At 44.8% G+C, this 24,623-nt stretch overlaps 2 protein-coding genes across 4 annotated transcripts in view; one reads left to right on the top strand and one right to left on the bottom strand.

Annotated features, from left to right (window-relative positions):
• Nucleotides 1-17,266, top strand: part of PTPN14 (protein tyrosine phosphatase non-receptor type 14) — a 219,015-nt gene extending 201,749 nt beyond the window's left edge. The window contains exons 18-19 of the mRNA XM_049868566.1: nt 5,086-5,249; nt 10,189-17,266. Coding sequence (XP_049724523.1) covers nt 5,086-5,249; nt 10,189-10,317 — 293 coding nt within the window. The 3' untranslated portion in view covers nt 10,318-17,266. The remainder of the gene's footprint in view (nt 1-5,085; nt 5,250-10,188) is intronic.
• A 1,873-nt stretch (nt 17,267-19,139) lies between these two features.
• The window catches only part of SMYD2 (SET and MYND domain containing 2), a 68,806-nt gene continuing 63,322 nt past the window's right edge, over nt 19,140-24,623 (bottom strand). For 2 of the 3 annotated variants that reach the window (XM_049868082.1, XM_049868081.1), the window contains exon 12: nt 19,141-22,901. In XM_049868082.1, coding sequence (XP_049724039.1) covers nt 22,821-22,901 — 81 coding nt within the window. In that variant the 3' untranslated portion in view covers nt 19,141-22,820. Of the gene's footprint in view, nt 22,902-24,623 lie in introns of all 3 variants that reach the window. The other variant, XM_049868083.1, reaches the window with a different exon arrangement.

Raw genomic sequence — 24,623 nt, 5'->3', positions numbered from 1 at the left:
TAGCTCAAAATGCTAATGAGGAAGACAGCGGCTTTTGCAGAACTTTCTTTCCTTGTAACAGTGCCCTTTTCCTTCCTTTCTGCTAATTTTTCACTAATTATTAAAATTTTCTCCACGAGGCAGAAAATGGGACCAATAAAAGTAAATTGGTTTGATGATTGGCTAACAGCTCTGGTAAAAGATGTGAAGCTTATAAGGTGCTCAAAAGTGTCGTCAAATCTTTGTAACCTGAACTCATTTGTTGCTGCAAGCTGCTGTCCAGTTGGCCGACACATGGCGGCCCGGGCCGACACATGGCGGCCCGTGCAGAGCGGAACGAAACTCTGCCCGGTGCTTCCCCCTCCCTGTGATTGGTTGCAGGTCAGACTGTTGTGGTCATAGGATTTTCAGTGACTGGTTTTCAGGAGCAGATCATCTGGCTAAAAGCCATTAGAACTCGTTGCCAACTAGTTGATTCTAAATTACTGAAAAATATGGCGAATGTTTTTTTATTTATTGTGCTTTAAGTGAAAGTTTACAGTTCAGGTTAGTTTCTCATGCAAAAATGTTATGTGACCCTAGTTGCTTTCCCTGTGATACGACAGCACACTCCTCCTTTCCACCCCAGATTTCCCGTGTCCATTCAGCCAGCTCCTGTCCCTTTGTGTGGTCTCATCTCACCTCTGGACAGGAGGTGCCCATCTAGTCTCATGTATCTCCTTGAGCTAAGAAACACACTCTTCATGAGTATCATTTTATGTCTTATACTCCAACCTAATCTTTGAGGAGTTAGCTTTGGAAATGGTTTTAGTTTGGGGCTAACAGAGAGTCTGGGGGCCATATCTTCCAGGGTCACTCCAGTCTCAGTCAGACCAATAAGTCTGGTCCTTTTACTAGAATTTGAGTTCTGCACTCCACTTTTCTCCTGCTCCGTCAGGGACTCTCTGTTGTGTTCCCTATCCGGGTGGTCATTGGTGATAGCTGAGCACCATCTAGTTCTTCTGGTCTCAGGCCAATGGAGTCTCTGGTTTCTATGGCTCTTTCTGTCTCTTGGGCTAATATTTTCCTTGTGTCTTTGGTGTTCTTCGTTCTCCTTCATTCCAGGTGGGTTTGGACCAATTGATGCATCTTAGATCACCACTCACTAGCTTTTAAGACCCCAGACGCCACTCACCGAAGTGGGATGCAGAACATTTTCGTAATGAACTTTGCTATACCAATTGATCTAGGTGTCCCAAGACCCCCATCCCTGTTACTCTGTCCCTCAAAGTGTTTGTTTGTATTCAAGAAACTTCTCAGCTTTTGGTTTAGTCCAGTTGTGCCGACTTCCCCTGTATTGTGTGCTGTCCTTCCCTTTACCTAAGATAATTCTTGTCTACTAGCTAGTTAGTGAATACTCCTCTCCCCCCTCCCCCACCACCCTCGTAACCATCAAAGAGTGTGTTCTTCTGTGTTTAAACCTTTTCTTGAGTTCTTATAATAGTGGTCTCATACAATATTTGTCCTTTTGCGACAGATTAATTTCACTCAGCATAGTGCCTTCCAGATTCCTCCATGTTACGAGATGTTTCTCGGATTCATCGTCGTTCTTTATTGTTCATAGTATTCCATTGGAAACCCTGGTGGTGTAGTGGTTAAGTGCTACAGCTGCAAACCAAAGGGTCGGCAGTTCGAATCTGCCAGGCTCTCCTTGGAAACTCTATGGGGGCAGTTCTACTCTGTCCTGTAGGGTAGCTATGAGTCGGAATCGACTCAACGGCACTGGGTTTTTTTGGTTCAGCATTCCATTGAGTGAATATACCATAATTTGTTTATCCATTTGTCCATTGATGGGCACCTAGGTTGTTTCCATCTTTTAGCTATTGTAAACAGTGTTACAGTGAACATGGGTGTGCACATATCTGTTCGTGTGAGGACTCTTATTTCTCTAGGACATATTCCAAGGAATGGGATTGCTGGGTCGAATGGTACTTTTTTTCTAGCTTTTTAAGGAAGTGCCAAATTGGTTTCCAAAGTGGCTGTACCATTTTATTTCCTACCAGCAGCGTATGAGTGTTCCAGTCTCTCCACAGCCTCTCTGGCATTTATTATTTTGTGTTCTTTGGATTAATGCCAGCCTTTTTTTTTTGTTTAGGTGAGATGGTATCTCATTATAGTTTTGATTTGCATTTCTCTAATGGCTGATGATTGTGAGCATTTCTTCATGTATCTGTTAGCTGCCTAAATGTCTTTTTTTTTTTTGGTGAAATGTCTGTTCATACCCTTTGCCTATTTTTTAGTTGAGTTATTTGTCTTTTTGTTGTTGAGGTTTTACAGTCCTTGCAGATTTTAGAGATTAGACCCTGATCAGGTATGTCTTAGTCAAAAATTTTTTCCCAAAAAAAAAGGTTGTCTTTTTACTCTTTTGATGAAGTCTTTTGATGAGCATAAGTGTTTGATTTTAGGAGCTCCCAGTTACCTAGTTTCTCTTCTGGTGTTTGTGCATTGTTAGTAATGTTTTATATTTCTGTTTATGCCAGGTTTTAGAGCTCCTAGTGATGAAAAATATGGAGAATATTTTTAAAGAATGTGAATTTGTTAATTTATGTCTTCCAAAAGCTCAGTAGAAGTGTGCTGTGTAGGACCTCAGAGATGTTGGCTGTCTGTTTCTTCTAAGCTAAAAAAAAAAAAAAAATTTTTTTAAGAAAAGAAACGATAATATATTTATTTGATTAAGAAACATTCTCTTTAAGTCTTGCTACATTACGTGTGTATGTGTGTATTTGTATACAGCCCATAGCTCTCTTTTGTGCTGGCTTTCAACTGAATCATATTGTTTACAGCAAAAAAAAAATTTTCTTTAATAATCCTGGATTTTCCATGGCTCACGCTGTCAGAGTATCAGATTAGCTCTTGAATTTATTAACAGTCATCTCCTTTCAAATGTCAGATAACTTTTTTTTTCTTCTTCTTCTTCTTTTTCTTTTTTTCCCCTTTCCATCCTGGCTTCCCTGTGTCTGTTCGACCCATTCCTGTCCCTTCATGCCTTCTCATCCTGCTTTTGGACAGGAACTGCCCATTTGGTCTCTTATACCTGATTGAATTAAGAAGCACATTCCTCGTGTATTTTTTGTTTGTTTGTTTTATAGTCCTGCCTAATCTTTGTCTGAGGAATGGGCTTCAGGAATAGTTTCAGTTCTGGGTTAACGGTGCATCTGGGGATCATAGTTTTGGGGGTTCCTCCAGTCTCAGTCACACCATTAAATGTGGTCTTTTTATGTGAATTTGAGTTCTGTCTTAATTTTTCTCCTGCTCTGTCCAGGACTCTCTGTCATGTTCCCCGTTAGGGCTTTCATTGGTGGTAGCCGAGTACCATCTAGTTCTTCTGGCCTCAGTCTGATGGAGTCTCTGGTTCATTTGGTCCTTTAGTCCTCTGGGCTAGTATTTTTTTGTGTCTTTGATTTTCTTCATTCTCCTTTGCTCCAAGTGGGATGGGACCAACAGATATGTCTTAGATGGCTGCTCGCAAGCTTTTAAGACCCCAGGCACTACTCACTAAAGTGGGATGTAGAACGTTTTCTTTATAAATTATGTCAATTGACCTAGATGTCCCCTGAGACTCTGGTCCCCAGGCTAAGCTTTTAAAAATGTAAAGAGATTTTTGCTCGTGTGTGTATTAGCAGAGTGCAGAATACCGAGGTTAAATTGTTTTCCACCCTCCAGAAGTCTCATTAAACTGCCACTTAAGAAACTTTATTAACACTCTTGGCAGAGGAAGCGTCCGTGGGAATCCACTTTATCGGCCTTTGAGGAAGCCCCATCTCGAAGTGGCATCCACTGTGTGACCCAGTGGCTTTTTTATTTTTCTTAGATTTAGTGCAGTGTGAACATTGCCACTTTGTCTAACAAAGAATACTTCCTCCCTGATACCTTTTCCCCCCTGAGAAAAATCGTGAAAAGAATTCTGTGCACAGAAGCATTTCACTCCTGTTGGTGCCCAATAGGCTCTCTGTTCATCTCAGATCATTTATCTTCCCTCTTGATTTGTCGTGCTGGATCTCATTTTGTGTTATTGTTAGTTTATTTTGGTAAATTACTTCTGATTACTTTTAATTAGATAACAGTATAATGGAAGATATGGGTTCTTATTAATTGATGTAAACAAATGGTTTTAAAATAAAAGAATGGCTCTAAACACTCTTTTCTCTTCAACAATGTGAGCATTTCCGTGCAGCTTTTAAGCTTTTGTCCTGAGATGAGGCTTGCAAATATCAGGATGCTTCAAGCTGGTTCCTCACCTGAGCTACCTGAGCTACTACAAAATCTAAACGAATAATTGACTTTCTCCGGTGTGCAGACAGTCTGTGGGTTACACGGACATACGCTTCCCTTTTTTCATGGTCATGATATGCTAGTCATTAATGCTTCTATCGCTGTAATCTTTCTTTTGTGCCCAGTTGGAGTAGTAAGCAGACCCCCACGCAGCCCAGCTGAGCCAGGCAGATGTTGGGGGGTGGGGGCATGGCATGACGCCCTGCACCCACACTCTTGTCTTTAGATGGGGGCTTATTCTGAGCTGCTCACTGTACAGCCCTGCTGGAGCCACGGGGAGTCCATGCAGGAAAGCAAGCCCTCCAGAGTCTCCTTTAAAGCCTGGACATATAGTCCAGCCTCAGGTGACATTCACTGATTCAGGGCAGAGAGGAAAGGGCAGATGGATGTGCTCTTCCCTCCAGAAATTAGCTCTGACAGGCGGGCGTTTCAAGGGGACTTGGTGCTGCTCTGATCCCAGCCTGTTAATAGTAGAAATTGCTGTAAGTAATGTCTAGAATCATCTGCTTGGGGGACTTTGGGATTTGCAGAGGGGAAAACAGAATTTAATTTTTAAAAAAGAACTATTTAATTTAAAGAACAAATTCTCCCATGAACTGACTGCCTCCCAGCTGGTCCTTTACTGGATCCAGAATTAGACAGTGGGCACCAGCCAAATAATTAGTGTCTTGTAAGAACTGTAAATTATTGTCGCTTAAAAAAAAAAAAAAAGACTCAGCATCAGTTTTTTTCCCCCTCACTTTTATGCAAAGCCGTGGAGGACTTTGGTGACGAGATTTGCATCGTGTCTTGCAGCCTACTTGGAAGAGATCCAGTCGGTCCGTCGCCATACCAACAGCATGTTGGAAGGTGCCAAGAACAGGCTCCCCCCCATCGTTGTCCACTGCAGCGCTGGCGTGGGCAGGACGGGCGTGGTCATCCTCTCGGAACTGATGGTCTACTGCCTGGAGCATAATGAAGTAAGCTGTTCTGGGTTTCTCTCTGGACATGCCACCATGGGGACAGGGTGACACAATGGCCGAGCCATTGCCTGTGCCGTTGCTCTTCCAGTGGCTCATTTCCTCCCTCCTGATGAGAGTTCTCTGGACCCAGGCTTCCTCATCTGGCACGTACAGCCTTTCATTTCTTTTGCCTCTGGCTGCTCTGTGTAGGTGCCCAGATTCACAGAATGAGAGTGTGAGGTAGGAAGCATTGGGAGAATCCAGTCCTAGTGGCTGGTTTCAGAAGTCTGCAGACCATCTGGATTTATCGTCGGCCATTTTCCATGGCGGGTTATTTGGTTGCATGTAGTTTAGATGCATTTCTAGGTTGTGTTTTGGCCTAAATCTGATGTAAAAAATGTACAGACTTTGAAAATGTTTTTTGTTCTTCAGAGTGAGGTTTTTACTTAAAAGAGGTTATTTGTTCTAGTCTAGACCTGGCAGTTGTGTGGCATAGTGGACCAGGTAGATCACCTGAGCATGTAGACCTGGCAGTTGTGTGGTACAGAGGACCAGGTAGATCACCTGAGCATGTAGACCTGGCAGTTGTGTGGTACAGCAGACCAGGTAGATCACCTGAGCACGTAGACCTGGCAGTTGTGTGGTACAGAGGACCAGGTAGATCACCTGAGCACATAGACCTGGCAGTTGTGTGGTACAGCGGACCAAGTAGATCACCTGAGCACGTAGACCTGGCAGTTGTGTGGTGCAGAGGACCAGGTAGATCACCTGAGCAGGCAGACCTGGCAGTTGTGTGGTGCAGCGGACCACACTGAGCACGCAGCTTTTCTCCCTGTGGAATTGGTGTCCTGGTGAGCTGTGCCCACAAGATCCATGGCGTTCCTTTGCTGCTCTGGGACCAGGAGTTACACTTATGGGCTTTCAGTTCAGTGTAGGTGATGTAGGTAAGACAAACAGCAATCCAAGGCCAAGAACAGCTCTGCTGCCTTCTGTTTACCTGGCACTGTACTGGTTTAGGCGTCCCTGGGTGGTGCAGTTAAGCGCTTGGCTGCTAACCGAAAGGTTGGAGGTTCAAGTCCACCTAGAGGCACCTCAAGAGAAATGCCTGTATATCTACTCCTGAAAAATCAGTCATTGAAAACCCTGTGGGGCACAGCTCTACTGCGACTCGCATAGGTTCACCCTGAGCCGGAGCTGACTCAGTGGTAACTGGGTACTCCTACTGTTTTTAAGCACTCTGGCTGACTTTTTTTTAAGCTCTTCCTCATAGCAGCCATGCAGTGGAGCCAGGCATGTGTCACAACTCCTGTTTTACAGATGAGGAAACTGAGGCCTCCAAATAATGGAGTGACATGACTGGTACCGTGGGACTCCTGGGCAGCGGCATCAGGGTGAGGAGCACTGTCTGCCTCCTTCCAGGGTTCTCCATCTCCATTCTGCCTCTTGGTGCCAGGTGTCGTTTAGTTCCTATTCAGTTTTCACATTATACAGTTGGGCCAATAGAAGGAAATTCTTGTAGGGGTCTGGTACATTTTAGATGAAGGAGCACTACAATGCACGCTCCATAGATGCACTTCATATCGCGTATATGCGTTTACTCAGTAGTTGGAAAATCAGATTATATATGGCGCCACAATGTCTGTTACGCTGAAACTTCCTGGAAAACAATAAATACTGAGTTTCAGCACGTTCAAAGGACTTTAAACACCCTGCCTTTAAGAAGTTAATTTGGGAAACTTCCAGTTTGTCCATCTGAATGTGTGTACTGCTGAAAAGTAGAAGAGGGATTATGCTAACTGTGGTCTAATGTTTAAAAAAAAGTCCTCTTGATGAGTGAAAGACCCACCGTGGCAGCAGCTGAGACTGCATAGATACGGAAATGTCATCGTCTTCCAGGAGTTTTCACCATTTTGTCTGACACAGGATGTCTATTGATGCTCGCTTCCCTGTACCCTGTTACTGCTGACAAGTCGCTCCCCAAACCATCCAACCACATCATCGCTGACTCACGCTGACCCCGTGTGTGTCAGACTGGAGCTGTGCTCCACAAGGGCCTTCAATGGCTGTGAACTTTCAGAAGGACTTCACCAAGCCTTGCTTCTGAGGTGCCTCTGGGTGGACTCGAACCACCAACCTTTTGGTTAGTAGCTGAGCGCTTAACTGTTTGCACCACCCAGGGGTTGCCAGAAAGTCTTCAGTACCACCAAGGCCCAGACCCACCCATTGCTAGGAAGATGAGTGGGTTGAAGTGCAGTCAGTACATGCAGCGTCAGTGTGTCTGGGTTCACATGGGCACCGGTGGATTCCAGGGGAGCAAGAAGGCCCTCATCATCACCTCCCGCCTGAAACAGCTCTTCGTGCCCCCATCCCCAAGTCCCCCATCTTTTCTCTGATCCCTGCAATCTCTTCCTCTACTCCCCTTTTCCCCCTCTTAACTTGAGAAGCTATTCAGTCTGTCTTCTCTCGACATGAAAGGTGGTTCTGTTCTGAGCTCTTTGGAGACCCATCAGAGGCTGAGCCTCGATGATGCTATGATGTGAGGGCTCATTGATCACCAGATGTTACTGGCCCAGTGGGACACAACAGCACATGTCAGAGCCGGCATGGTGCTGGGGGAGGGATCTGCCAGTAGGGTCTCCTTTGGGCTTGGCGTGGGCTCAGGGTGACTACATTCTCCATGGCGTCCAAACGTAGTGGATTTCCTCAGTGCAGCGTTCCATGCCAGAGCATTCTTTGCTGGAGCTTGGTCAGTCTGGAGAGAACTTCTGGTCCCATCGATATTCAAAGATAGCGAGATGACTCATGTTTTTCACTTCCCTTCCCTTAGCACAAACATTGCCTGCCTTATCTGCAGGGGGAAAAAAATCTCTACTTTGTTCTGATGTTGTTTCAGGCCTGGCTAGTAAGATTTAAGCCCTTATTTCAGGAGAAGAATACATTTTTAGTTTAGTTTTTTTTTTTGTAAACAAAGATTTGACAAATAAGTGTGAAATCACGTGCCCTGTTCTTCTCCCGTGCAGGCAGATGTTCCCTTGACTTCTGGATTTTGCATCCTTCGTATTTCAGTCTGTAACTCATCACAGTTTCTGTATTGCCAGTGAAATGGCTTTTCTTTATTTTTCTGGACTTTGTTCTCTTGAGTTTCATTCTTCACGCAGAAGAGTTGAACACAAGCAGTGAATCAGAGACACTGAAGCAGAGGTCAGGTAGCTGTGGGGTGGGATGGAAGGACGACTCTCCCGGGCTGCGTGAGTAAGCCCCTGCTGGCCTGCTGCCTTGTGCGCTGTGTGTTGGCAGTAGTAGCAATACCTGCACTTGTTTTTCAGAAAGCAGTAGTTTTTGGTTAACAGTGCTTTCTCTTGGCCCCCAGGATTTAGCTCACAGCCCAGATCAGCTCATTATAAAAGGTCAGACTCTCACTAGCCAAATCACAGGTGTCTTCATCTTGCTGCTTTTCTGGATAAGTTACCTCTTCTTCACAGAGTGGGAAGGAGGAAATGCCTCTAAGCAAGTCTGGGGCAAACGTCACCTGCCTCATGATTGGGGTCACTTGGCAGCAGAACCTGATGGCGGCGCATCTTTCAGCATCGGGAACCCGTTCGTTGAGAAACGGGGGAGGCTTTCTGGCCTTGTCCCCAGACTGCCCCATATCAGATAATCTGCTCTGTTTGTGGCTGTCTTACAGGCTCTTGTGATGGGGTGATGGTGACGCTGGTGGTGGTGACGGTGGTGATGGTGGAAATGGTGATGGTGGTGGTGGTGACGGTGGTGATGGTGGAAATGGTGATGGTGGTGGTGGTGACGGTGGTGATGGTGGAAATGGTGATGGTGGTGGTGGTGACGGTGGTGGCGACGGTGGTGGCACCTGCGGTGGTGGTGGCGACAGTGATGACGGTGGTGGCGATGGTGACGGTGGTTGTGGCGGCGGCGGTGGTGATGACTGGTGATGGTGGAGATGGCGGTGGTGGTGGCGGCGACGGTGATGACGGTGGTGCTGGCGACGGTGGTGGTGGTGATGACGAGAGCTAGAATACTGCAATAACAGAAGCTAACCTGTATTTAGCGCTCACCGTGTGCCAGCACCATTCCAAGAGCCTCACAGGTGTTACCCCAAGTAGCCTCCATAGTAACCCCATGAGATCAGTCCTGTTAATACCCTGTTTTACAGAATAGCAACTGAGGCACAGGTGCTGAAGCAATGTTCTCTGTCCCACAGCTAGGAAGTGGCAGAGCTGGGATTCAGCTCAAGAAGCCTGACCCAGATCCTGTGTTCTCAGCTCCTTCTGACCTTGTTCTGACCTTGCCTGTGTGTCCAGAGCCTGTGGCAGGAACAGGAGAGGAATGGACTAAGTGACACACAACAATGACAAAATGTACATAACAGAAAATTTGCCAGTTTAACCATTTTTAAGTGTAAAATTCAGTGGCATTAACTACATTCATCACATTGTTTAACTGTCACCACGATCTATTTCCCAAAATGTTTCATCGCTGCAAACAGAAGAAGCTGAAGTGCCCCTTAAGCCATGACTTCTCACTCCCTCCTCCCGCAGCCTTGGTAACCACGAATAAACTTTTGTCTCTGCATTTGCCTATTCTAGGTATTTCACGTAAGTGGAATAAAACAATTTGTGTTCTTCCATCAGCCTTATTCTTTTATCCTTGTAGTGTCAGTGCTCACCAGAGTGATGCGTACCAAACATTATGTTAGTCGTTTCACTACCGGACAGCTCTGGGTTGTATATTATGAGACTGGTAGCATTTGAAGTGTAATTTAGGCAAAGGTCTGCTTGTTACCAGCAGAAGCTCCAGTTGCTGGAAATGGACCCTTTGATTGGTCAAGCCTACTGATCAGAAGCCGAGTCCTCTGCTTTGTCTTGTACCTGGACCAGGACAGGAGGAACCACCCGAGGGAGGTCCCCATCTCAGGATCGTGTGCTTTGTCTCTTTCTTGCAGAAGGTGGAAGTACCCATGATGCTGAGGCTGCTCCGGGAGCAGAGGGTGTTCATGGTCCAGACCATCGCTCAGTACAAGTTTGTCTACCAGGTCCTCATCCAGTTCCTGCAGAACTCCAGACTCATCTGATCCCTCTCGCCGACGGGGAGGCACCTCCGACAACATCTGCTCCGGATGCGGATGGCTGGCAGCAGGCAGGCCGTGGGCTCTCCGAAGACGGGAGCCAAGATTCTTCACAGACAGACGTCATGTATTATTTTATATGAGATAATTTATTTTCCTCCTTCGGAATAACATTTGTGATTTATTTTAATGCAGTTTTCACAATGTAATGCTTTTTCATTTGAACCACATGGTGACTGATCTGCATTGTAACACGTGAGCAGGGACGATTGCCCGGTGGGTCATTGTGGGGACTGGGGCATAAGGAACACATCCCTAGTGAAGTTGCAGCCAGATTTGTAACCAACCCTGAAATCCATCAGCTTAATTGCTCATGTCCAAACCAAAGATGGCAAGAAAATGAATTCATCCTGAAATACAAAGAAAAGGGTCAAGAGCCTTTTCTGAAGAAAAACACACTTTGCTCTTAGATTTTATTTTCTGGCTCATGAGTCTTGGTGGACGGTTGGCCTCCTCGGTCCTTCCTTTCTGCCCTCTCCTTCGTTAGTCTCTCTCTGTTTTTTCCTCCGTCCAAGCTTGAGTTAGAGATGGGAACAGCCAGGGGAAGGCTCCCTTTCGCTGTAGTACTTGCCATCTTCCAGGCTGAATGGGCAGCTCTTGCCGTATCTGTCCTGACCACCCATTACCCTGGGCTCTGGAGCCTGCATTTGCGTGCTGGGGACCGCACCCTGGGCCTTTGCCACTCTCCCTGTGCCCTGTGTCCTCCGAGAGGACACAGGGCCTCGAGGCCCTGGGCCAGGCCATCTGCTCAATTAGGCCTCTTGCCTGATTGAGAGGGGATAGTGGACCAGAAGGGGAAGAGAGAGGAGTCAGGCAGAGCCTTGGTAGTTGTTCTTATGTAAATGAGATGTTTGTGCTGGCCAGGTGCCTGGAGGTCGGGGTGCTGGGTGCATGCTGTGTTTTCTGTCACGTGCTGAGTCAGTGGGAAGGCTGTAAAGGGAGCGGTTGGTGAGGCTGATTGATGGGGGCTTATTTGGCACTTAGGTGGCAGGGGCTCTGGCCAGGAGCCCCACACAGTGAACCCCACTGTGGCGGGGATCTTCTCTGGGACCATCTCCAGGCTCTGGCCTGCAGAAGTAGAACAAATCCTGTTCACGCCTCCATAATCCAGATCTGGACCCATTTCATGAAGGATGGGGAACTCAGTCTCCCTCGAAGGAGCCCAGGTGGTACAGTGGTTAAGTGCTTGGCCGCTAACTGAAAAGTCAGTGGTTCGAACCCACCAGCTGCTACACAGGGAAAAGATGTGGTGGTCTGCTTCTGTAAAGATTACAGCCTTGGAAACCCTATGGAACATTGTACTCTGTCCTGTAGGGCCCCTGTGAGTCAGGTTTGAAGTCCTTTGCTGCTTTCCTTCTCTCCTTGTAACTCCCTCTCTGGTCCATCGTGGTGTTAACATACCCACAGAGTGGCTCCCCGCTCCGGTCTGTTGTGATGTTAACATACCTGTAGTGTGACCCCCACTCTGGTCCATCATGGTGTTAACACTACCTGCAGCGTGAAGCCCAGTTTGGTTTGTCCTTTCCTTGCGACATAATTGGCCACCGTCCGTCCTTCTGAATTGTGTAGGCTAGTACACAGGGAAACATGCTCCACACATTTCCCCTTTCCGAGTTTTTGGGGAGTTTTCCTTTCTACTGTCTAGTTTTCCTTGAACAGATTTTTTAATTATGGCTTTAATCTTAGACATGACCCCTATGATTGTTCCATTATGCCTTCCTCCATTAGCTGCCCTTTTTCCTGAGCTGAAAATACAAAGAGTGGCATCAAATCGACAAGAAAGAGCATGGCTTTGTGACTTCCTGTCACCGTAGACAGCTATTGCAAGCAGATTATCTGGGAACTACTTGGGACTGTGAATGATCAGCCCATCTCATCATCAGTGCCGAACCTCTGGCTAGGTGCGGTGGTGGTTGTACTGAATTTAAATTCCGAGTACCTGGGGACGGAGGGCTTCCCTTTACTCCAAAATCTGAACAGTCAGTCAAGGAGTATAACTTCAATTGAGCTTCGTAGATCTCGGAATTCTTGTGTATGTTCTAGAAAGAAAACCGTTAGTGTTACGTGTATTTTCAATGGAACAGTTTATCACCCTCACTATGAGAAGCTCAGAACTTGGATCATCAACAGGCAAAGAGGTATTGTTTCCTTTCTTTAAGGTTTTCTCTCCTTGGGGTACTCTGCTGTTGAACTAAACCAAGCTCATAGTGACCCTATAAGACAGAGTAGAACAGCCCCATAGGGTTTCCAAGGAGAGGCTGGTGGATTCCAACTGCTGACCTTTTGATTAGCAGCCAAGCTCTTAACCTCTGCACCACTAGGGCTCCACTTTGTCATTAGGGATGTTTTAACAATTGGTCTGCAGTTATGGGTTTATTGCATAATGAAAAACATCAGTGTTTCATCTTTTACACCCAGCGTGGGCGCTGTTCAAGTGTCTCCTGTGGGCACCATGTAGATCTGGTGTCTCTTTGAAGCCATCACGTAAGAGTTCCTGTAAACCCGTCCGTTTCCTACCTTGTGCTGTGCAAATCTCCATTGTGCACAAAATGCAGGGAAGAGGTAGGTTTAATATCAAATTTCCTACCCAAAGTTTATCTTTAAACCCAAAGGAAAACAGTTCAAAGTTAGTCCCCTAAGGTTTAAATATTTCCTTTTTAAAAACAAATGTTTTTTGTTCATCACCATGTTTTGCATTCCTTTTTCACATCTCCAGCAAATGCCAGCATAGCTCCTGTTAAATTCGCATCAACCATTTCAAGTCCTTTCCGTGGCATCTGCATAATAATTACCCAGAGTTGCTTTATATCTGGGAAGCAAGCCAAGGAATAAACCTTGGAGCAAAGTGTATTAAATTAGTTACCTAGTTAGGGCTTTTGGGATGATTTCCTGGTGAGGTATCAAGTCTGAAGCTAGAGCTGTCAGGTTATATTGCTGCAGTTTGGACTGGGAGGGAGAAAATTAAAAATGAAAGGAAAAAAAAAAAGATCCCATCTCACACCAGAATCGGCAGACACTCTCAGCCCCTGGTTTTGGAGTTTCCTGGTTGGGCTGTTATGTCTCTTATATCCTCATGTTGACCCAAGTGTTCATCCCTGTTCCTGGTAGTCCTGGGATCATGGGACCCGAGCTTGGTGTCTTCATCCTTACGATGAGGAGGTGAGACAGCTGGCGAGGCTAAGCAAGGTTCTGCTGAGCTTCATTTGGTGTCGTTGGGTTCTCAGGAGATACCGCCTTTTAGAAAGAGGCTCTGGTAGCATTTGCAGGTAGCATCTGCGTTTATACACGCCTCTTTCCTCAAATAGGAAGAGAGGGAGCTGCATCGGTGAGGTGTGTCAGACGTCCATTTCTTTTTAAGACACTGCAGAAGTATGGGCTTCTCTCTCAGCTGGAGGCGCACAGTGAGGTCAGGGAAGGGGAAGGCATCTCCACGTGGGATATTTGGTGTGACAAGCTTTTATGAAGCTTACATGGGAAGAACTTTGCTTCTGTCATTTTTGTGGCTTGCTTAAGAGTCACTAAGCTACCTTGGGGCCTCCCTTCTCTACCAGCTTGAGAGAAGGTCTTTGTGGACCCCGCTGGGCGAGTCCTGTGAGTCTTAGCTGCCAGCTTGCCCAGGACTCAGGGACCTTTATTCTGCCTGCTCCCAGCTTTTGGCGTTTGGTTATAAACCCAGGTAGGACTGTAGATCAATGTTTTACCCAGCTGACCACCTTTCTTCTTGTTTCCAGCATGCATAACAGAGGTTGCCCCATATGAAATTTCCAGTATTTGACCATATTTTATTTACAGAGTGTTCACGTGGGTCAACCTATGACGTACAGTGTGTTTCTTGCTCCGGATATGGTGTGGATCCTGACACCCCACATGCTGTGTCTCCAGCAAGGGCTAGTGAGCAGGGAAGGGGGTGCAGTGGGCAGTCAGCTTCTGTGAACCAGCCGCCTTGCCGTGACTGTCGGCTCGCTGGCCGAGTGGACTGTCTCCTGGCGCTTGAAAGTTGCTCTCTGAAGAGATGGTTGTACACTGTTGATTCTGACAGGCTGGGGTGACCATAAGGCACACACGCCTGTGGGATTTTCAGCTGCCATCCTTTCTTGTGGTGTAGTCTGTCTGAGCTGTTCCACAAGCACTCGGCCCAGAGGTTACGGAACGTGATGCACGCGCCTGAAGGTGTCGTCAGTCAAAAAGCAGAGTGTGCCTTCTGATCCCTGCGCCACGACCAGCAGACAGCATGGTTGCTGGTGAAAGCAGGTGGAGCCATTGATTTTCTCTCTGGGGAGGGGAGGCACGCCAAGGCGTGTGCCAGGGAACTTACGACTAGGGGTGCGACTGGGTCAGACCCACATTGGTGCTAAATCTATCCTCCATTCCTCCTCGGTGTCAGAAATAACTTTGTTGGGCAAATAGAATAAAGTACTTTCCAGAAGCACCAAGTAATCATTGTTGGCCTCTTCAAATGGTCCTTGGTGGGAATACAGCTTCCCCACGTTTTACTGAAGACCTTCCTGCAGCTGTGTTTTATTGACTGGATTTTAGCAGACGTTCATCAGGCTGCAGATTCCTTTAACGAGCAAGGTAACAAATCATGTAGCTGTGCCTCCCAGTGGAGACATTTGGGTTTTCCATGGACACCTTACAGATTTTCCAATGGTCTAGAGATTGTAGGTGACAAACTAGTCAGCTCTAAAAACAGGGTAGAAATAAAGCTCCAAGTTGTTAATCACATTGGACACTGCCTTTGAACTATGAGCAAGGAAACAGTGGTTTTCATCTTTACCTCAAAATGTGTTTAGCTTCTAAGATATTCAGAGGCAAGAGACCTTACCGATGCCTGTATTGAACGTAACAGCAGCTGCTTGGGAGAAATAGGGTGTGTCCAGTCAAGTCCTGCAAACCCAAGTGTGTTGTCCAGAAGTCAGCATTACTCAGGGGTTCCTGTTGAGACTCACCTCGCCTGTGCTCAGCTCTTGCGTTTTAGTTATAAACTCAGCTCGGTAAGCATTTTATCCTGCCGATTACCCTTGTTATCTTTTCCCGCTTAGTACAGCTCATCTCCTTTCCCAGGCCAGGTCTTCATCCTGAACTAAAATGTTTCCTGTTGAAATGTCCGTGGGCCTGCCATCAAGGATCTGGCATCAGTCGCCCGGGTGATTTACTGTGTTTGGTGCCGTAAAGGGAGGGTGAGCTTCAGTTCCTACTGTTCAGAGCCTCGTTCCGCCCTCCCATTTTAAAAATAAACTCAGCAACATTTAGCTGTGAGGCAGGAAGGCCAGGCTGACGTGCAGCCTGAACTGGACTGCTGTCTCTGTAGGAAGTTCTTGAGCCACGCAGATCAGTCTTCCAAAAAGTGGTGTAAGCTCTCCCAGAGAGGGAGGGTGTTCAGACCAGCCTTGAGGCTGCTATCAGAATGTTCATTGCTGGAATTTTCTCACCTCTGGGACACTACTCCCTACCACCCCTTGTGCAGTGCCAAAGTGACGAGACTGTCGGTGGCACCCCGGGAAAGACTTGCTACTTTGGGTTCTCTTCCTTGCTCACCATTTCAAGCTGCGTCCTCGCTGTCGAGGTGGACCTGTTGGATGTCAGGGGTTTTGATGTGTACCTCATCGTAGGTGGCTGCTCAAGAGCTCCGTCTCCCCTTGCTGGCCACTGGTAGCCTTCCTTTCCTAGCAGCCTTACAGCAGAGCTTCTGGTGGCGCAGTGTTTCTCAGGGGCCCCCCACACCCCTCAGTTGCAGTTAGCTAATGAATACGTTCAGCATAAAGGTGAAGGCTCTAATTTAGAGCCTTTTTTTTTTTTTTTCAACTTGAACACTATGAAGTTTTCTTGCACTTTCCTTTTTCTTGCCACTCTTTGGAATCTGTAAGACTCTGTTGACCTTATCCTTTCAGAAGTTGGGTTACACTTCATCAGAGATGATGTCCATCCTGCCTGTGTCCTTTGTTCCTTCAGGAGTTGACCAACCTGCTTGAGGATTCTTAAATGGAAAACAAGGTTTCCATATGCAGGTGACTTTTAGTGTATAACCTTGTGTAGCCTCTGTTACATCAAGAAGCAGGCTAATCTAGTTTATTACTGGACTGTGTTGGGCATTTTCAGTATTTTCATGCTTTTGTTGATCTGTGTTTCATAAAATGTTGTGAATTTTGGTAAAATTCAAGACAACTGACATTTAGTAAGTTTTCAATTCGATGTACAGACAAGTTCCCTACTTAGAAACCAGTTTGTTCTTAAGGTTCTTGGGTCAGCCCACAAAAGCCTGCTGTCTTCCAGAACTCTGCAAGGTCCTATTGGCAACATCTGGTTGGCTTTTGTGGGCTGACCTGGAAATTTAACCACATCTGTGTCGTTGCCGTAAAAGATGCATTCCACGTTGGGACTTGGGGTCCTGAGAACGCGTTCTCCTCCCCATAGGTGCCCCTCGCAAAATGGAAGCCCAGTCCCTGTCCCACCAATGACAGCTTAAGGGGAGAGAGGGACAGAAAAGCTTGTAGGACATTCCCTGAGTTGGGGACTGATTTTTTTTACCAATATCCATGTCAATTTAGTTTGGTATAAACTCCCTATCAATTTAATAATATTAAAAGCCTTAAATAAAATTATGCATGCTATTCTATGTGCTGTTTTATATCAGTAAATAAGCTTGTGCTTGTCAGTTTTATACAGTTACTAGGTGTATAAAGCTGACTTTTTGACAGTATTTTTTGCACTGTTTCCTATCTGTTTTTATAAAGTCTTATTTAGATACTAGTCTTAGTTGCATATTGTTCATGTTCTCACTACCCTTGTTATTACTGTATAATGTTTCATATGTGCCTTTCCAAATGTGAGATCTTTATTCTAACCTTTTTTTGTAAAAAATATCTATTGATTTCCATATGCAATAAACCATTTTTTTTTTCAGAGAAAACAGCTGAATCTTCTTCTTTTCTGTATTATGTATGTTTGCATTAGTTAAAAGCATTTTTATCCCTTTCAGAATTATTGTTACCAGCAAATTGCCTGGGAAAATTTGCTTTCTCATTTTTTTTTAAGTCCATTTATTTCTGTCCACTTTTTAACTGTTGCATAACTTGATCACACTGAAGACTTAGATTGAAAGCTGCAAAGTCATCATGGTTAACCCCACAGAGGCAATCACTAGGCAAATGGTGTGAAGGGTACTTAGGAATGTGTCTTTCTCACAAATGCAGTGATAACCCTGATTAACTCCACAGGCCTTCTCATCCATCCCAAGAGTATCATTTGCTCAGATCCCACACTGCCAACTTAGAAAGGCAGCCACCCAGGCTGCCCAACAGAACCAAACCCACGGCCGTCGCATCAACTCCAACTCATAGCGACCCTATAGGACAGGGTAGAGCTGCCCAATAGGGTTTCCAAGGAGCAGCTGGTAGATTTGAACTGCCAACCTTTTGGTTAGCAGCTGGGCTCTTTAACCACTGAGCCACCAGGGCTAACCAGGCTGCTATATATAGAAGACCCCAAATTCTTGTTTCTGTCTTTCAGCTTTATAACAGTTCAACTCATCTCTAAGTTTGAAGGCAGCTGCCCTGGCCCAGATTTTCAGAGAGTCAACAGCACATACACAAGGAACCCCTCATGATGAGGACAGACATTTTCTTATGTCCCTTTGAGAAGTAACAGGGCAATGTAACAGCTCCTGAGAAGAGCCAATTCACAACCCTAAAAGCTTGCTATGGGTTGGAATCGACTCGAGGCCAACAGGTTTAGTTTTGTTTTTTTTTTATCACTGAATCAGAAGCTAGCTCTTACTGGCATTTCCCAAAGGGGTCTTTCACCTCCCAGCAGTCCCAACCCATTTCACATCATGAAAACGAGAATACTGTCAGCCACACTACAGTAAAAGGAAATCTATTTAAACATGTAAGTAATTCCATTTATCTGGTGACTGTGGTAATGAAACAATTACAATTCTTGGAAGAAAAGCTACATAGTGTTAAAAAAAAAAAAAGACGAAAAACGTCAATGAAAATAGCATGTCCGGTGGAATGGTGAGAGAATAGGTTTATTTGTTATCTTTCATGGGCTACCTTAATGAACCTAGTTTATTTTCTTTGGTTGATAAATGGAAAAAATGGAAGTTTTATCATATTAAGTAGAGGTAAAATGGCAACCCCTAGTAGACCTATTTATCACAAAATAGACTGTTACCAAAGCTGGGAAAGAAAATCCAAAAAAGCAGAACAAAAGATACATATAAGAAACAGCAACAAGGAAAACATACAAACAGGAAATAAAATCACAAAACAGAATCAAACGTCTTTTATTTACATTTTATTTTCTTTAATAAAAATAAATGGAAAACAACAGACTTACAGTTAAGAAACATAACGGAAGAAAAGAGCAGTTCATAATAGCTACAGAACACAAAATCTAGGGATGAGAAATCTGTGGGACCTGTGTAAACACAATAAACTCGTGTTCTTGGACAGAAAGACTCACGTCGCGGAGAGGTCAGTTTTGTAATGTGACAATGATTAAAAGGATTTTATTGGCAAAGGAATAGATAGATGAATGGAACGAAATAGTGCAGAAACAAATCCAAGTCTTAAGGGAATGATGATAGTAACATTTCAAATCAGTGAAGGGAAATAAATTATTCAATAAATGGTGCTGGCATAACTGGCTAGCAGTTTTGAAAATTAAAATTTATTCAGCATCTAGCTGGATCCCTCACTATGAAAAGAAAAAAAAAAAAACTCCAGTTAGATCAAATATTTAAATTAAAAATAGCTTTATTTCTTTTTTTAAAGATGAAAACAATCTACCTTTGTACAGCAAGTGTCATGAAAAATGAAGGTACCGACAATCAGGGAAGAATATTACTATGAGTACAAGACAGAGCTAATACCCCAGTATGCACTGAGGTATATTATAATCATTACAGATTATTATTAAAGACATGAACAAACAGCAAAATCGGCAATGGCCATGCATATTAAGTCACAGAAGAAATACAACAGTTTCTACATACACGAAAAAGTGTCCAACCTCATGGATAAATGCATTTAAAACAAAATACTCTTCCACACATTAGAACGGCAAACATTTTTTAAAAAATACTACAGTGTTATGAGGACAGTACCCGATGCATTTTTTAAAAAAGAAATGTGGCCAAATTTATTTCAATTAAAAAATGTTACCACTATTTGGTTCTGAAATTCCACTCTGAGACTCTATCAAAAAAAAAAAAAAAAAAGCACTGAGGCTGCTTCTGTGCAACCAAAAACCTCATGGGATTTGGTTTCTTGGTTTGGAGGTTTAGGGTCCTAATTTCATGGGACATCTAGTTAATTGGCCTAATAAAGTGTTGGTGCGTCTGTTCTCCCTCCTAGTCCCTTGCATACTGCCTGGGTCTTAAAAGCTTGCAAATGGTCATTCAAGGCACAACAATTGGTCTCTATCTGCCTGGAGCAACAAAAAAAGGAGAGCAGGAATAAAAGAAGGAAATGGAATGTGTGGCTAACTGCCTCCGAGAACAACTGCCTCCTTTGCCATGAGACCAAAACAACTGAATGGAGCTTGGCATCCATTACTGAACATTTTGATCAAAGATCCCATTGAAGAATCCTGATCAAAAGGGGGAAAATGCAGCACAGAACTTCAAATTCTCATGGACTCCAGACTTTCTGGACCCATGAAGGTTGGATGAAGCCCTGAAGCTACTGCCCTGAGATAATCTTTAAACCTTAAGCCAAAGATATGGCCTGAGGTCTTCTTAAAACCAAACAATACTTCAGCTTAACTAGTAAAAAATGTCTGTCTTGAGCATTGTGGTCTTTTAAGAACTATCTATATGGGATCAAACTGACAACAGCAACTGCAAAGATCAGATAGGAACCTTAGGGAGCTCGTGAATTTACGTTAATGGCGGTGGAACAACTCAGAAATGGAGGGTGAGACTGCGCAACTCGAACGTAGTCAATGCCACTAAACGGCACATCGAGGAACTGTCGAATTGGTGTGTGTGTTGCTGTGTATATTCTCAACAGCAAAGAAAAATTATATTCAAAAAATGTGCTACATACCAGCCAATACATAGGTCTAGAATTTCATGACGGTATTTTTATTATTATTTGTAATAACAGGAAATTGAGGAAGAAAACGTGTTCATTAATAGGAGAATGGCTGAGTCAAGTATGAGACACACATTCAGTGCCCTTTTAAAAGAATGAGGCATGTCTGTAAATGCCGAAATGGAAAAGTCCATATTGTGAACTCAGACAAGCCGATTACAAAATAATATGCTAGTACCATTCTGCCTTTGTTTAATCTATTTATACAGCTACGTTATATAAAAAAATGATCAAAGCAAAAATAAGCTTGTTGCCATCGTGTCTATTCCAACTCATAGCTACCCTGTAGGACAGAACAGAGCTGCTCCATAGGGTTTCCAAGGCTGCCACATCTTTCTCCTGGGAAGCAGCTAGTGGGTTTGAACTGCTGACCTTTTGGTTAGCAGCCAAGTGCTTTAACTAGGGCTCCTTTAGATATGTTGTAAGTGTGGAAAAAAACGGGGGCCACAAAAACCGTTTACAGTGGCTACCTCTGGGGAATGGGCTTAGCAAGGAAGAAGGATGGCTCACTTTTTTCATATATGTTTCATTTAAAAAAAAAAAAGCCCAGTACAGTCGAGTCAATTCCAACTCACAGCAACCCTATAGGACAGAGTAGAACTGCCCCATAGAGTTTCCAAGGAGCGCCTGGTGGATTCGAACTGCCAACCCTTTGGTTAGCAGCCATAGTACTTAACCACTACGCCATCAGGGTTTCCACGTTTCATATATGAGACTGTAAATGTAAATTGTATATGTAAATGAAATTGCATATGTAAATTCGAGCATTATTGGCATTTATTATAAGTAAGCATTACTTTTATAGTTTTATAAAATCTATGGAGAGGGTGAGCTAAGCATATTTTAGGCTCAGCTACACAGTATGGGGAGTCAGCATTTTTATTTTTTAAATCTTTTATTGTATTTTAGATGAAGGTTTACAGAACTAACTAGTTTCTCACTAAACAATACACATACTGTTTTGTGACACTGGTTGTCAACCCCACGACGTGTCAACACTCTCCCCTTCTTGACTCTGGGTTCTCGCGTCACCACCCTCTCCTGCCTTCACATTCTTGCCCCTGCATTTTCAGAACCCTAACTTTTTTTTTTAACCTCCTCTTTACTCATCTCTGAGGGCTTGGAGAGGACTGCAGAGCACTTCACATACAGTAGGCGATCAGTAAATGCCATGTGGACTTCCCAGGACAGAAGAGCACGTGGTCCCTGCCGCTCGAGCTGTTTCCAGATTGCAACAGTGAAAGATAATTCGAGTGTCAACCCTAACAGGCTCTGATCACTAACCGAGAGGGAGTTCCTCTCTTTGGAGTCCAAGAAACTTTCCTCAAAGAAGCAACGCTGCGCTCAGGAGACACCTGTCCTTCTCTGCAGCATCTGCTCACAAACACCATTCACAGTGGCTGCTGGGAGGCTGAGGCTGCAGAGAGCCGGATTCCTGCTGGCAGTGCTGGTGGAGATCAGTGTTTGCTCAACACAGAGTTGCTAAGGGAAAAGGAAAATTTTTTTTCCTTCTCAAGCTTTCCCTGGAGTCTTTCCAAACAAGGAGAGTACTGCTCAGAACAATCAAGAGAATGTGAGATCCAAAGTCTGCTTTTGGACAGACTGAAAAAAAAAAAAAAGCCAAGAAAGCCAAGCTTGCATTAAGCACCCTTTCTGTGTTTCAGGGATACTGGGCCCTGGACAGAAGAATTAAAAGGCATGCTCTCGGACGAGGGTGGGGACATTCTAGTCACCTGGTCATTCTCTGCCAGCCACCTTTCTTTCCTTCCTGTGCCTTCCCTCTTCCTCCTCAGGTGGTGTGCCACCTGCAGACTACCAAGGCCCTGTCCGCACCAGCTGACAGGACACCTGGGGTCACTGTGTGCGGAACAAGTGTGACTGACTTCCACTCCAAGGGTGGGCTCCCACCACTTTACAAATCCTCCCACAGGAAGAAGACAACACCAATCTCCAATACCGTTATCTTTTTTATTCTCCTCCAGCATTCAGGTTTGTTCAGAACATTACAACAGGCATGAAGGGGAAAATAATCACATTTTTAAAAATCTATCCAAAGAACAGGCGCAAAAGAAAAAATAATTGCATCTTTTAAACGCGACGTGTCCAAAGTATATTACGTGAAGCCACGGTGTATCTCTTAGGGAAAAAATAGCATTTGAAAATTAATTTGATATTAAGGTTAAAGATTAAGGCCAACCTCCAGGAAAGCAATGGTTTAAGTGCATGTAGTGTTTTCAATCCAATTTTTTTTTTACAGAAATACTGGACTGATGTGTGAGATTTGAAATATTTGAAATCTTTAAGGTTTCTGCACTAGCATTTAAATACAAACTAAGATGTTGCATAGTTTCAGTGGCTTTCGATTTCATGTTTGATTTCAGAAATGTACGGATGGTCTTTGCCGTGCGCTACTTCCATGATGGCAATGGCCTGGGGAAGAAGAGACACATAAGAGGTCAGGCCCCGAAGGCAAATGCCCCACAGCTCCATCTGGGGTAACTTTAATGCAAGTTGGACCCCTTTGCTTTAAGGCCCAGGATGCAAGCAACCTGGCTCTCAGAACCTGTGTTCTCCTACGTAACCTGCCGTTTTAAACTGCGACCCAACATCACCTGGTAACCAGTTAGCCACCCAGTCTCTACCATGGAGCAAAACCATGTACGTGCAGGTAGTACCTGGAGAAATGATGTAGGTAACATGAAACCATGTTTCTCTTTCAAAAAACTTCATTGTTTCCTCTTAATAGTCTAGCAAACTTTAAAGTAGATGCAGGTTTTATTTTGAGAAGTTACAGAGAACATATTTACTAAGGTTTCTTTATGTTGTTGTGTGCCATCAATTGATTCTGACTCATAGTGACCCTATAGGACAGAGTAGAACTGCCCCGTAGGGTTTCCTAGGCTGTAGTGTTTACGGGAGCAGATTGCCAGGTCTTTTCTCCCACAGAGCCACTCATGGGTTTGAACCACCAACCTTTCAGATAGCAGCCAAGCACTTAACCGTTGTGCCACCCCGGCTCCTTAGGGTTCCTTTATAGTGAGGCAACATAAAGGGGTGGGGTGTCCAGAAGCTCCACGGCTTCCAAGTGTGTGACCTTGGGCAACGTAGTTAACCACTCTGTGCCTCGTCTTCTCATTTGTAAAACAGAAATAACACTCAGAAAGCGTTCAGAGTAGTGCCTAACATACAGGATGTAGATATCAGATGCGATCCATTAGAATTGATCTTGGTCTTTAGAATTCCGCTATAAGGCTCAGATGGAAAGACTTAAATTATTCCCCAAACAGGGAGTTTTTGATGCCCGTGACTATGACAGGCATTCTTTTTCTTTTTTCTTCCCCCATTCCTTTCTATTATACTATTCTCTTCCTAAATCTCAAGCCAGTAAGAGGCAGGCCACCAGGAATCACCTGTTTTAAAAGGCATCCTGCTCTCTCCTGCCTCCCCTCCCCTCTGCATTAGTCTCAAGGCTCCTGTTCCTTGTTCAGATCTATCCTGCCCCTCTCTGATCCTTTACTGAACGACCTACCAGCATTTCACAGTTCCAAAGAGGCAAGAAAAGGCCAACAACGGGACCTGGCTGGTTAGTTTTCCCTCTGCTTCACTAAGGCAATAAATATGTTATCTTAGAAGAAAATCCCATGGTTTAAAATTTCATGCTTTACCGGCACTCCTAGCCTGGCTGGGCCCAGACCCTTCCATTTGGGATAGGTGACTTTGCTCCCATTGTCCCAAGCAGCCTCCTGGGAAGCTTTGGGCAACCTAGAGGATGAGGCCTCCAGGCCCCTCCTGGCCCCAGCGTTTATAAACCTTCTCTGATAGGGGTATGTTAACAGACTTTCCCAAGGATTACATTTCATCACTGTTAACTTCCACAGAGTGAACAATGAGAGCCGGTACTCACAACGGTGGCTCAGGCGCCGAAAGGCAAACGCTCCTCAGGAATTCGGTCCCCCCATGCGTTTGAGCCACGGCACAGGGGGAAGTAGCCACAGCCCTGGACTCGCAAAGACCCCAGCTTGAATTAAGGCCCCTCACATACCCTCTGCTGGTTAGTTACTTAACCTGAGCCTCGATTTCCTCATCGGGAAAATCTACCTCATCAGATTTGTGTGAGAATTAAAAGAATGTAACTGAGGGTTCTGGTGTGTG

This window comes from Elephas maximus, chromosome 24 (assembly GCF_024166365.1).
Source record: "Elephas maximus indicus isolate mEleMax1 chromosome 24, mEleMax1 primary haplotype, whole genome shotgun sequence".
Taxonomy (NCBI): domain Eukaryota; kingdom Metazoa; phylum Chordata; class Mammalia; order Proboscidea; family Elephantidae; genus Elephas; species Elephas maximus.
This window is presented reverse-complemented; position numbering and strand designations above follow the sequence as displayed.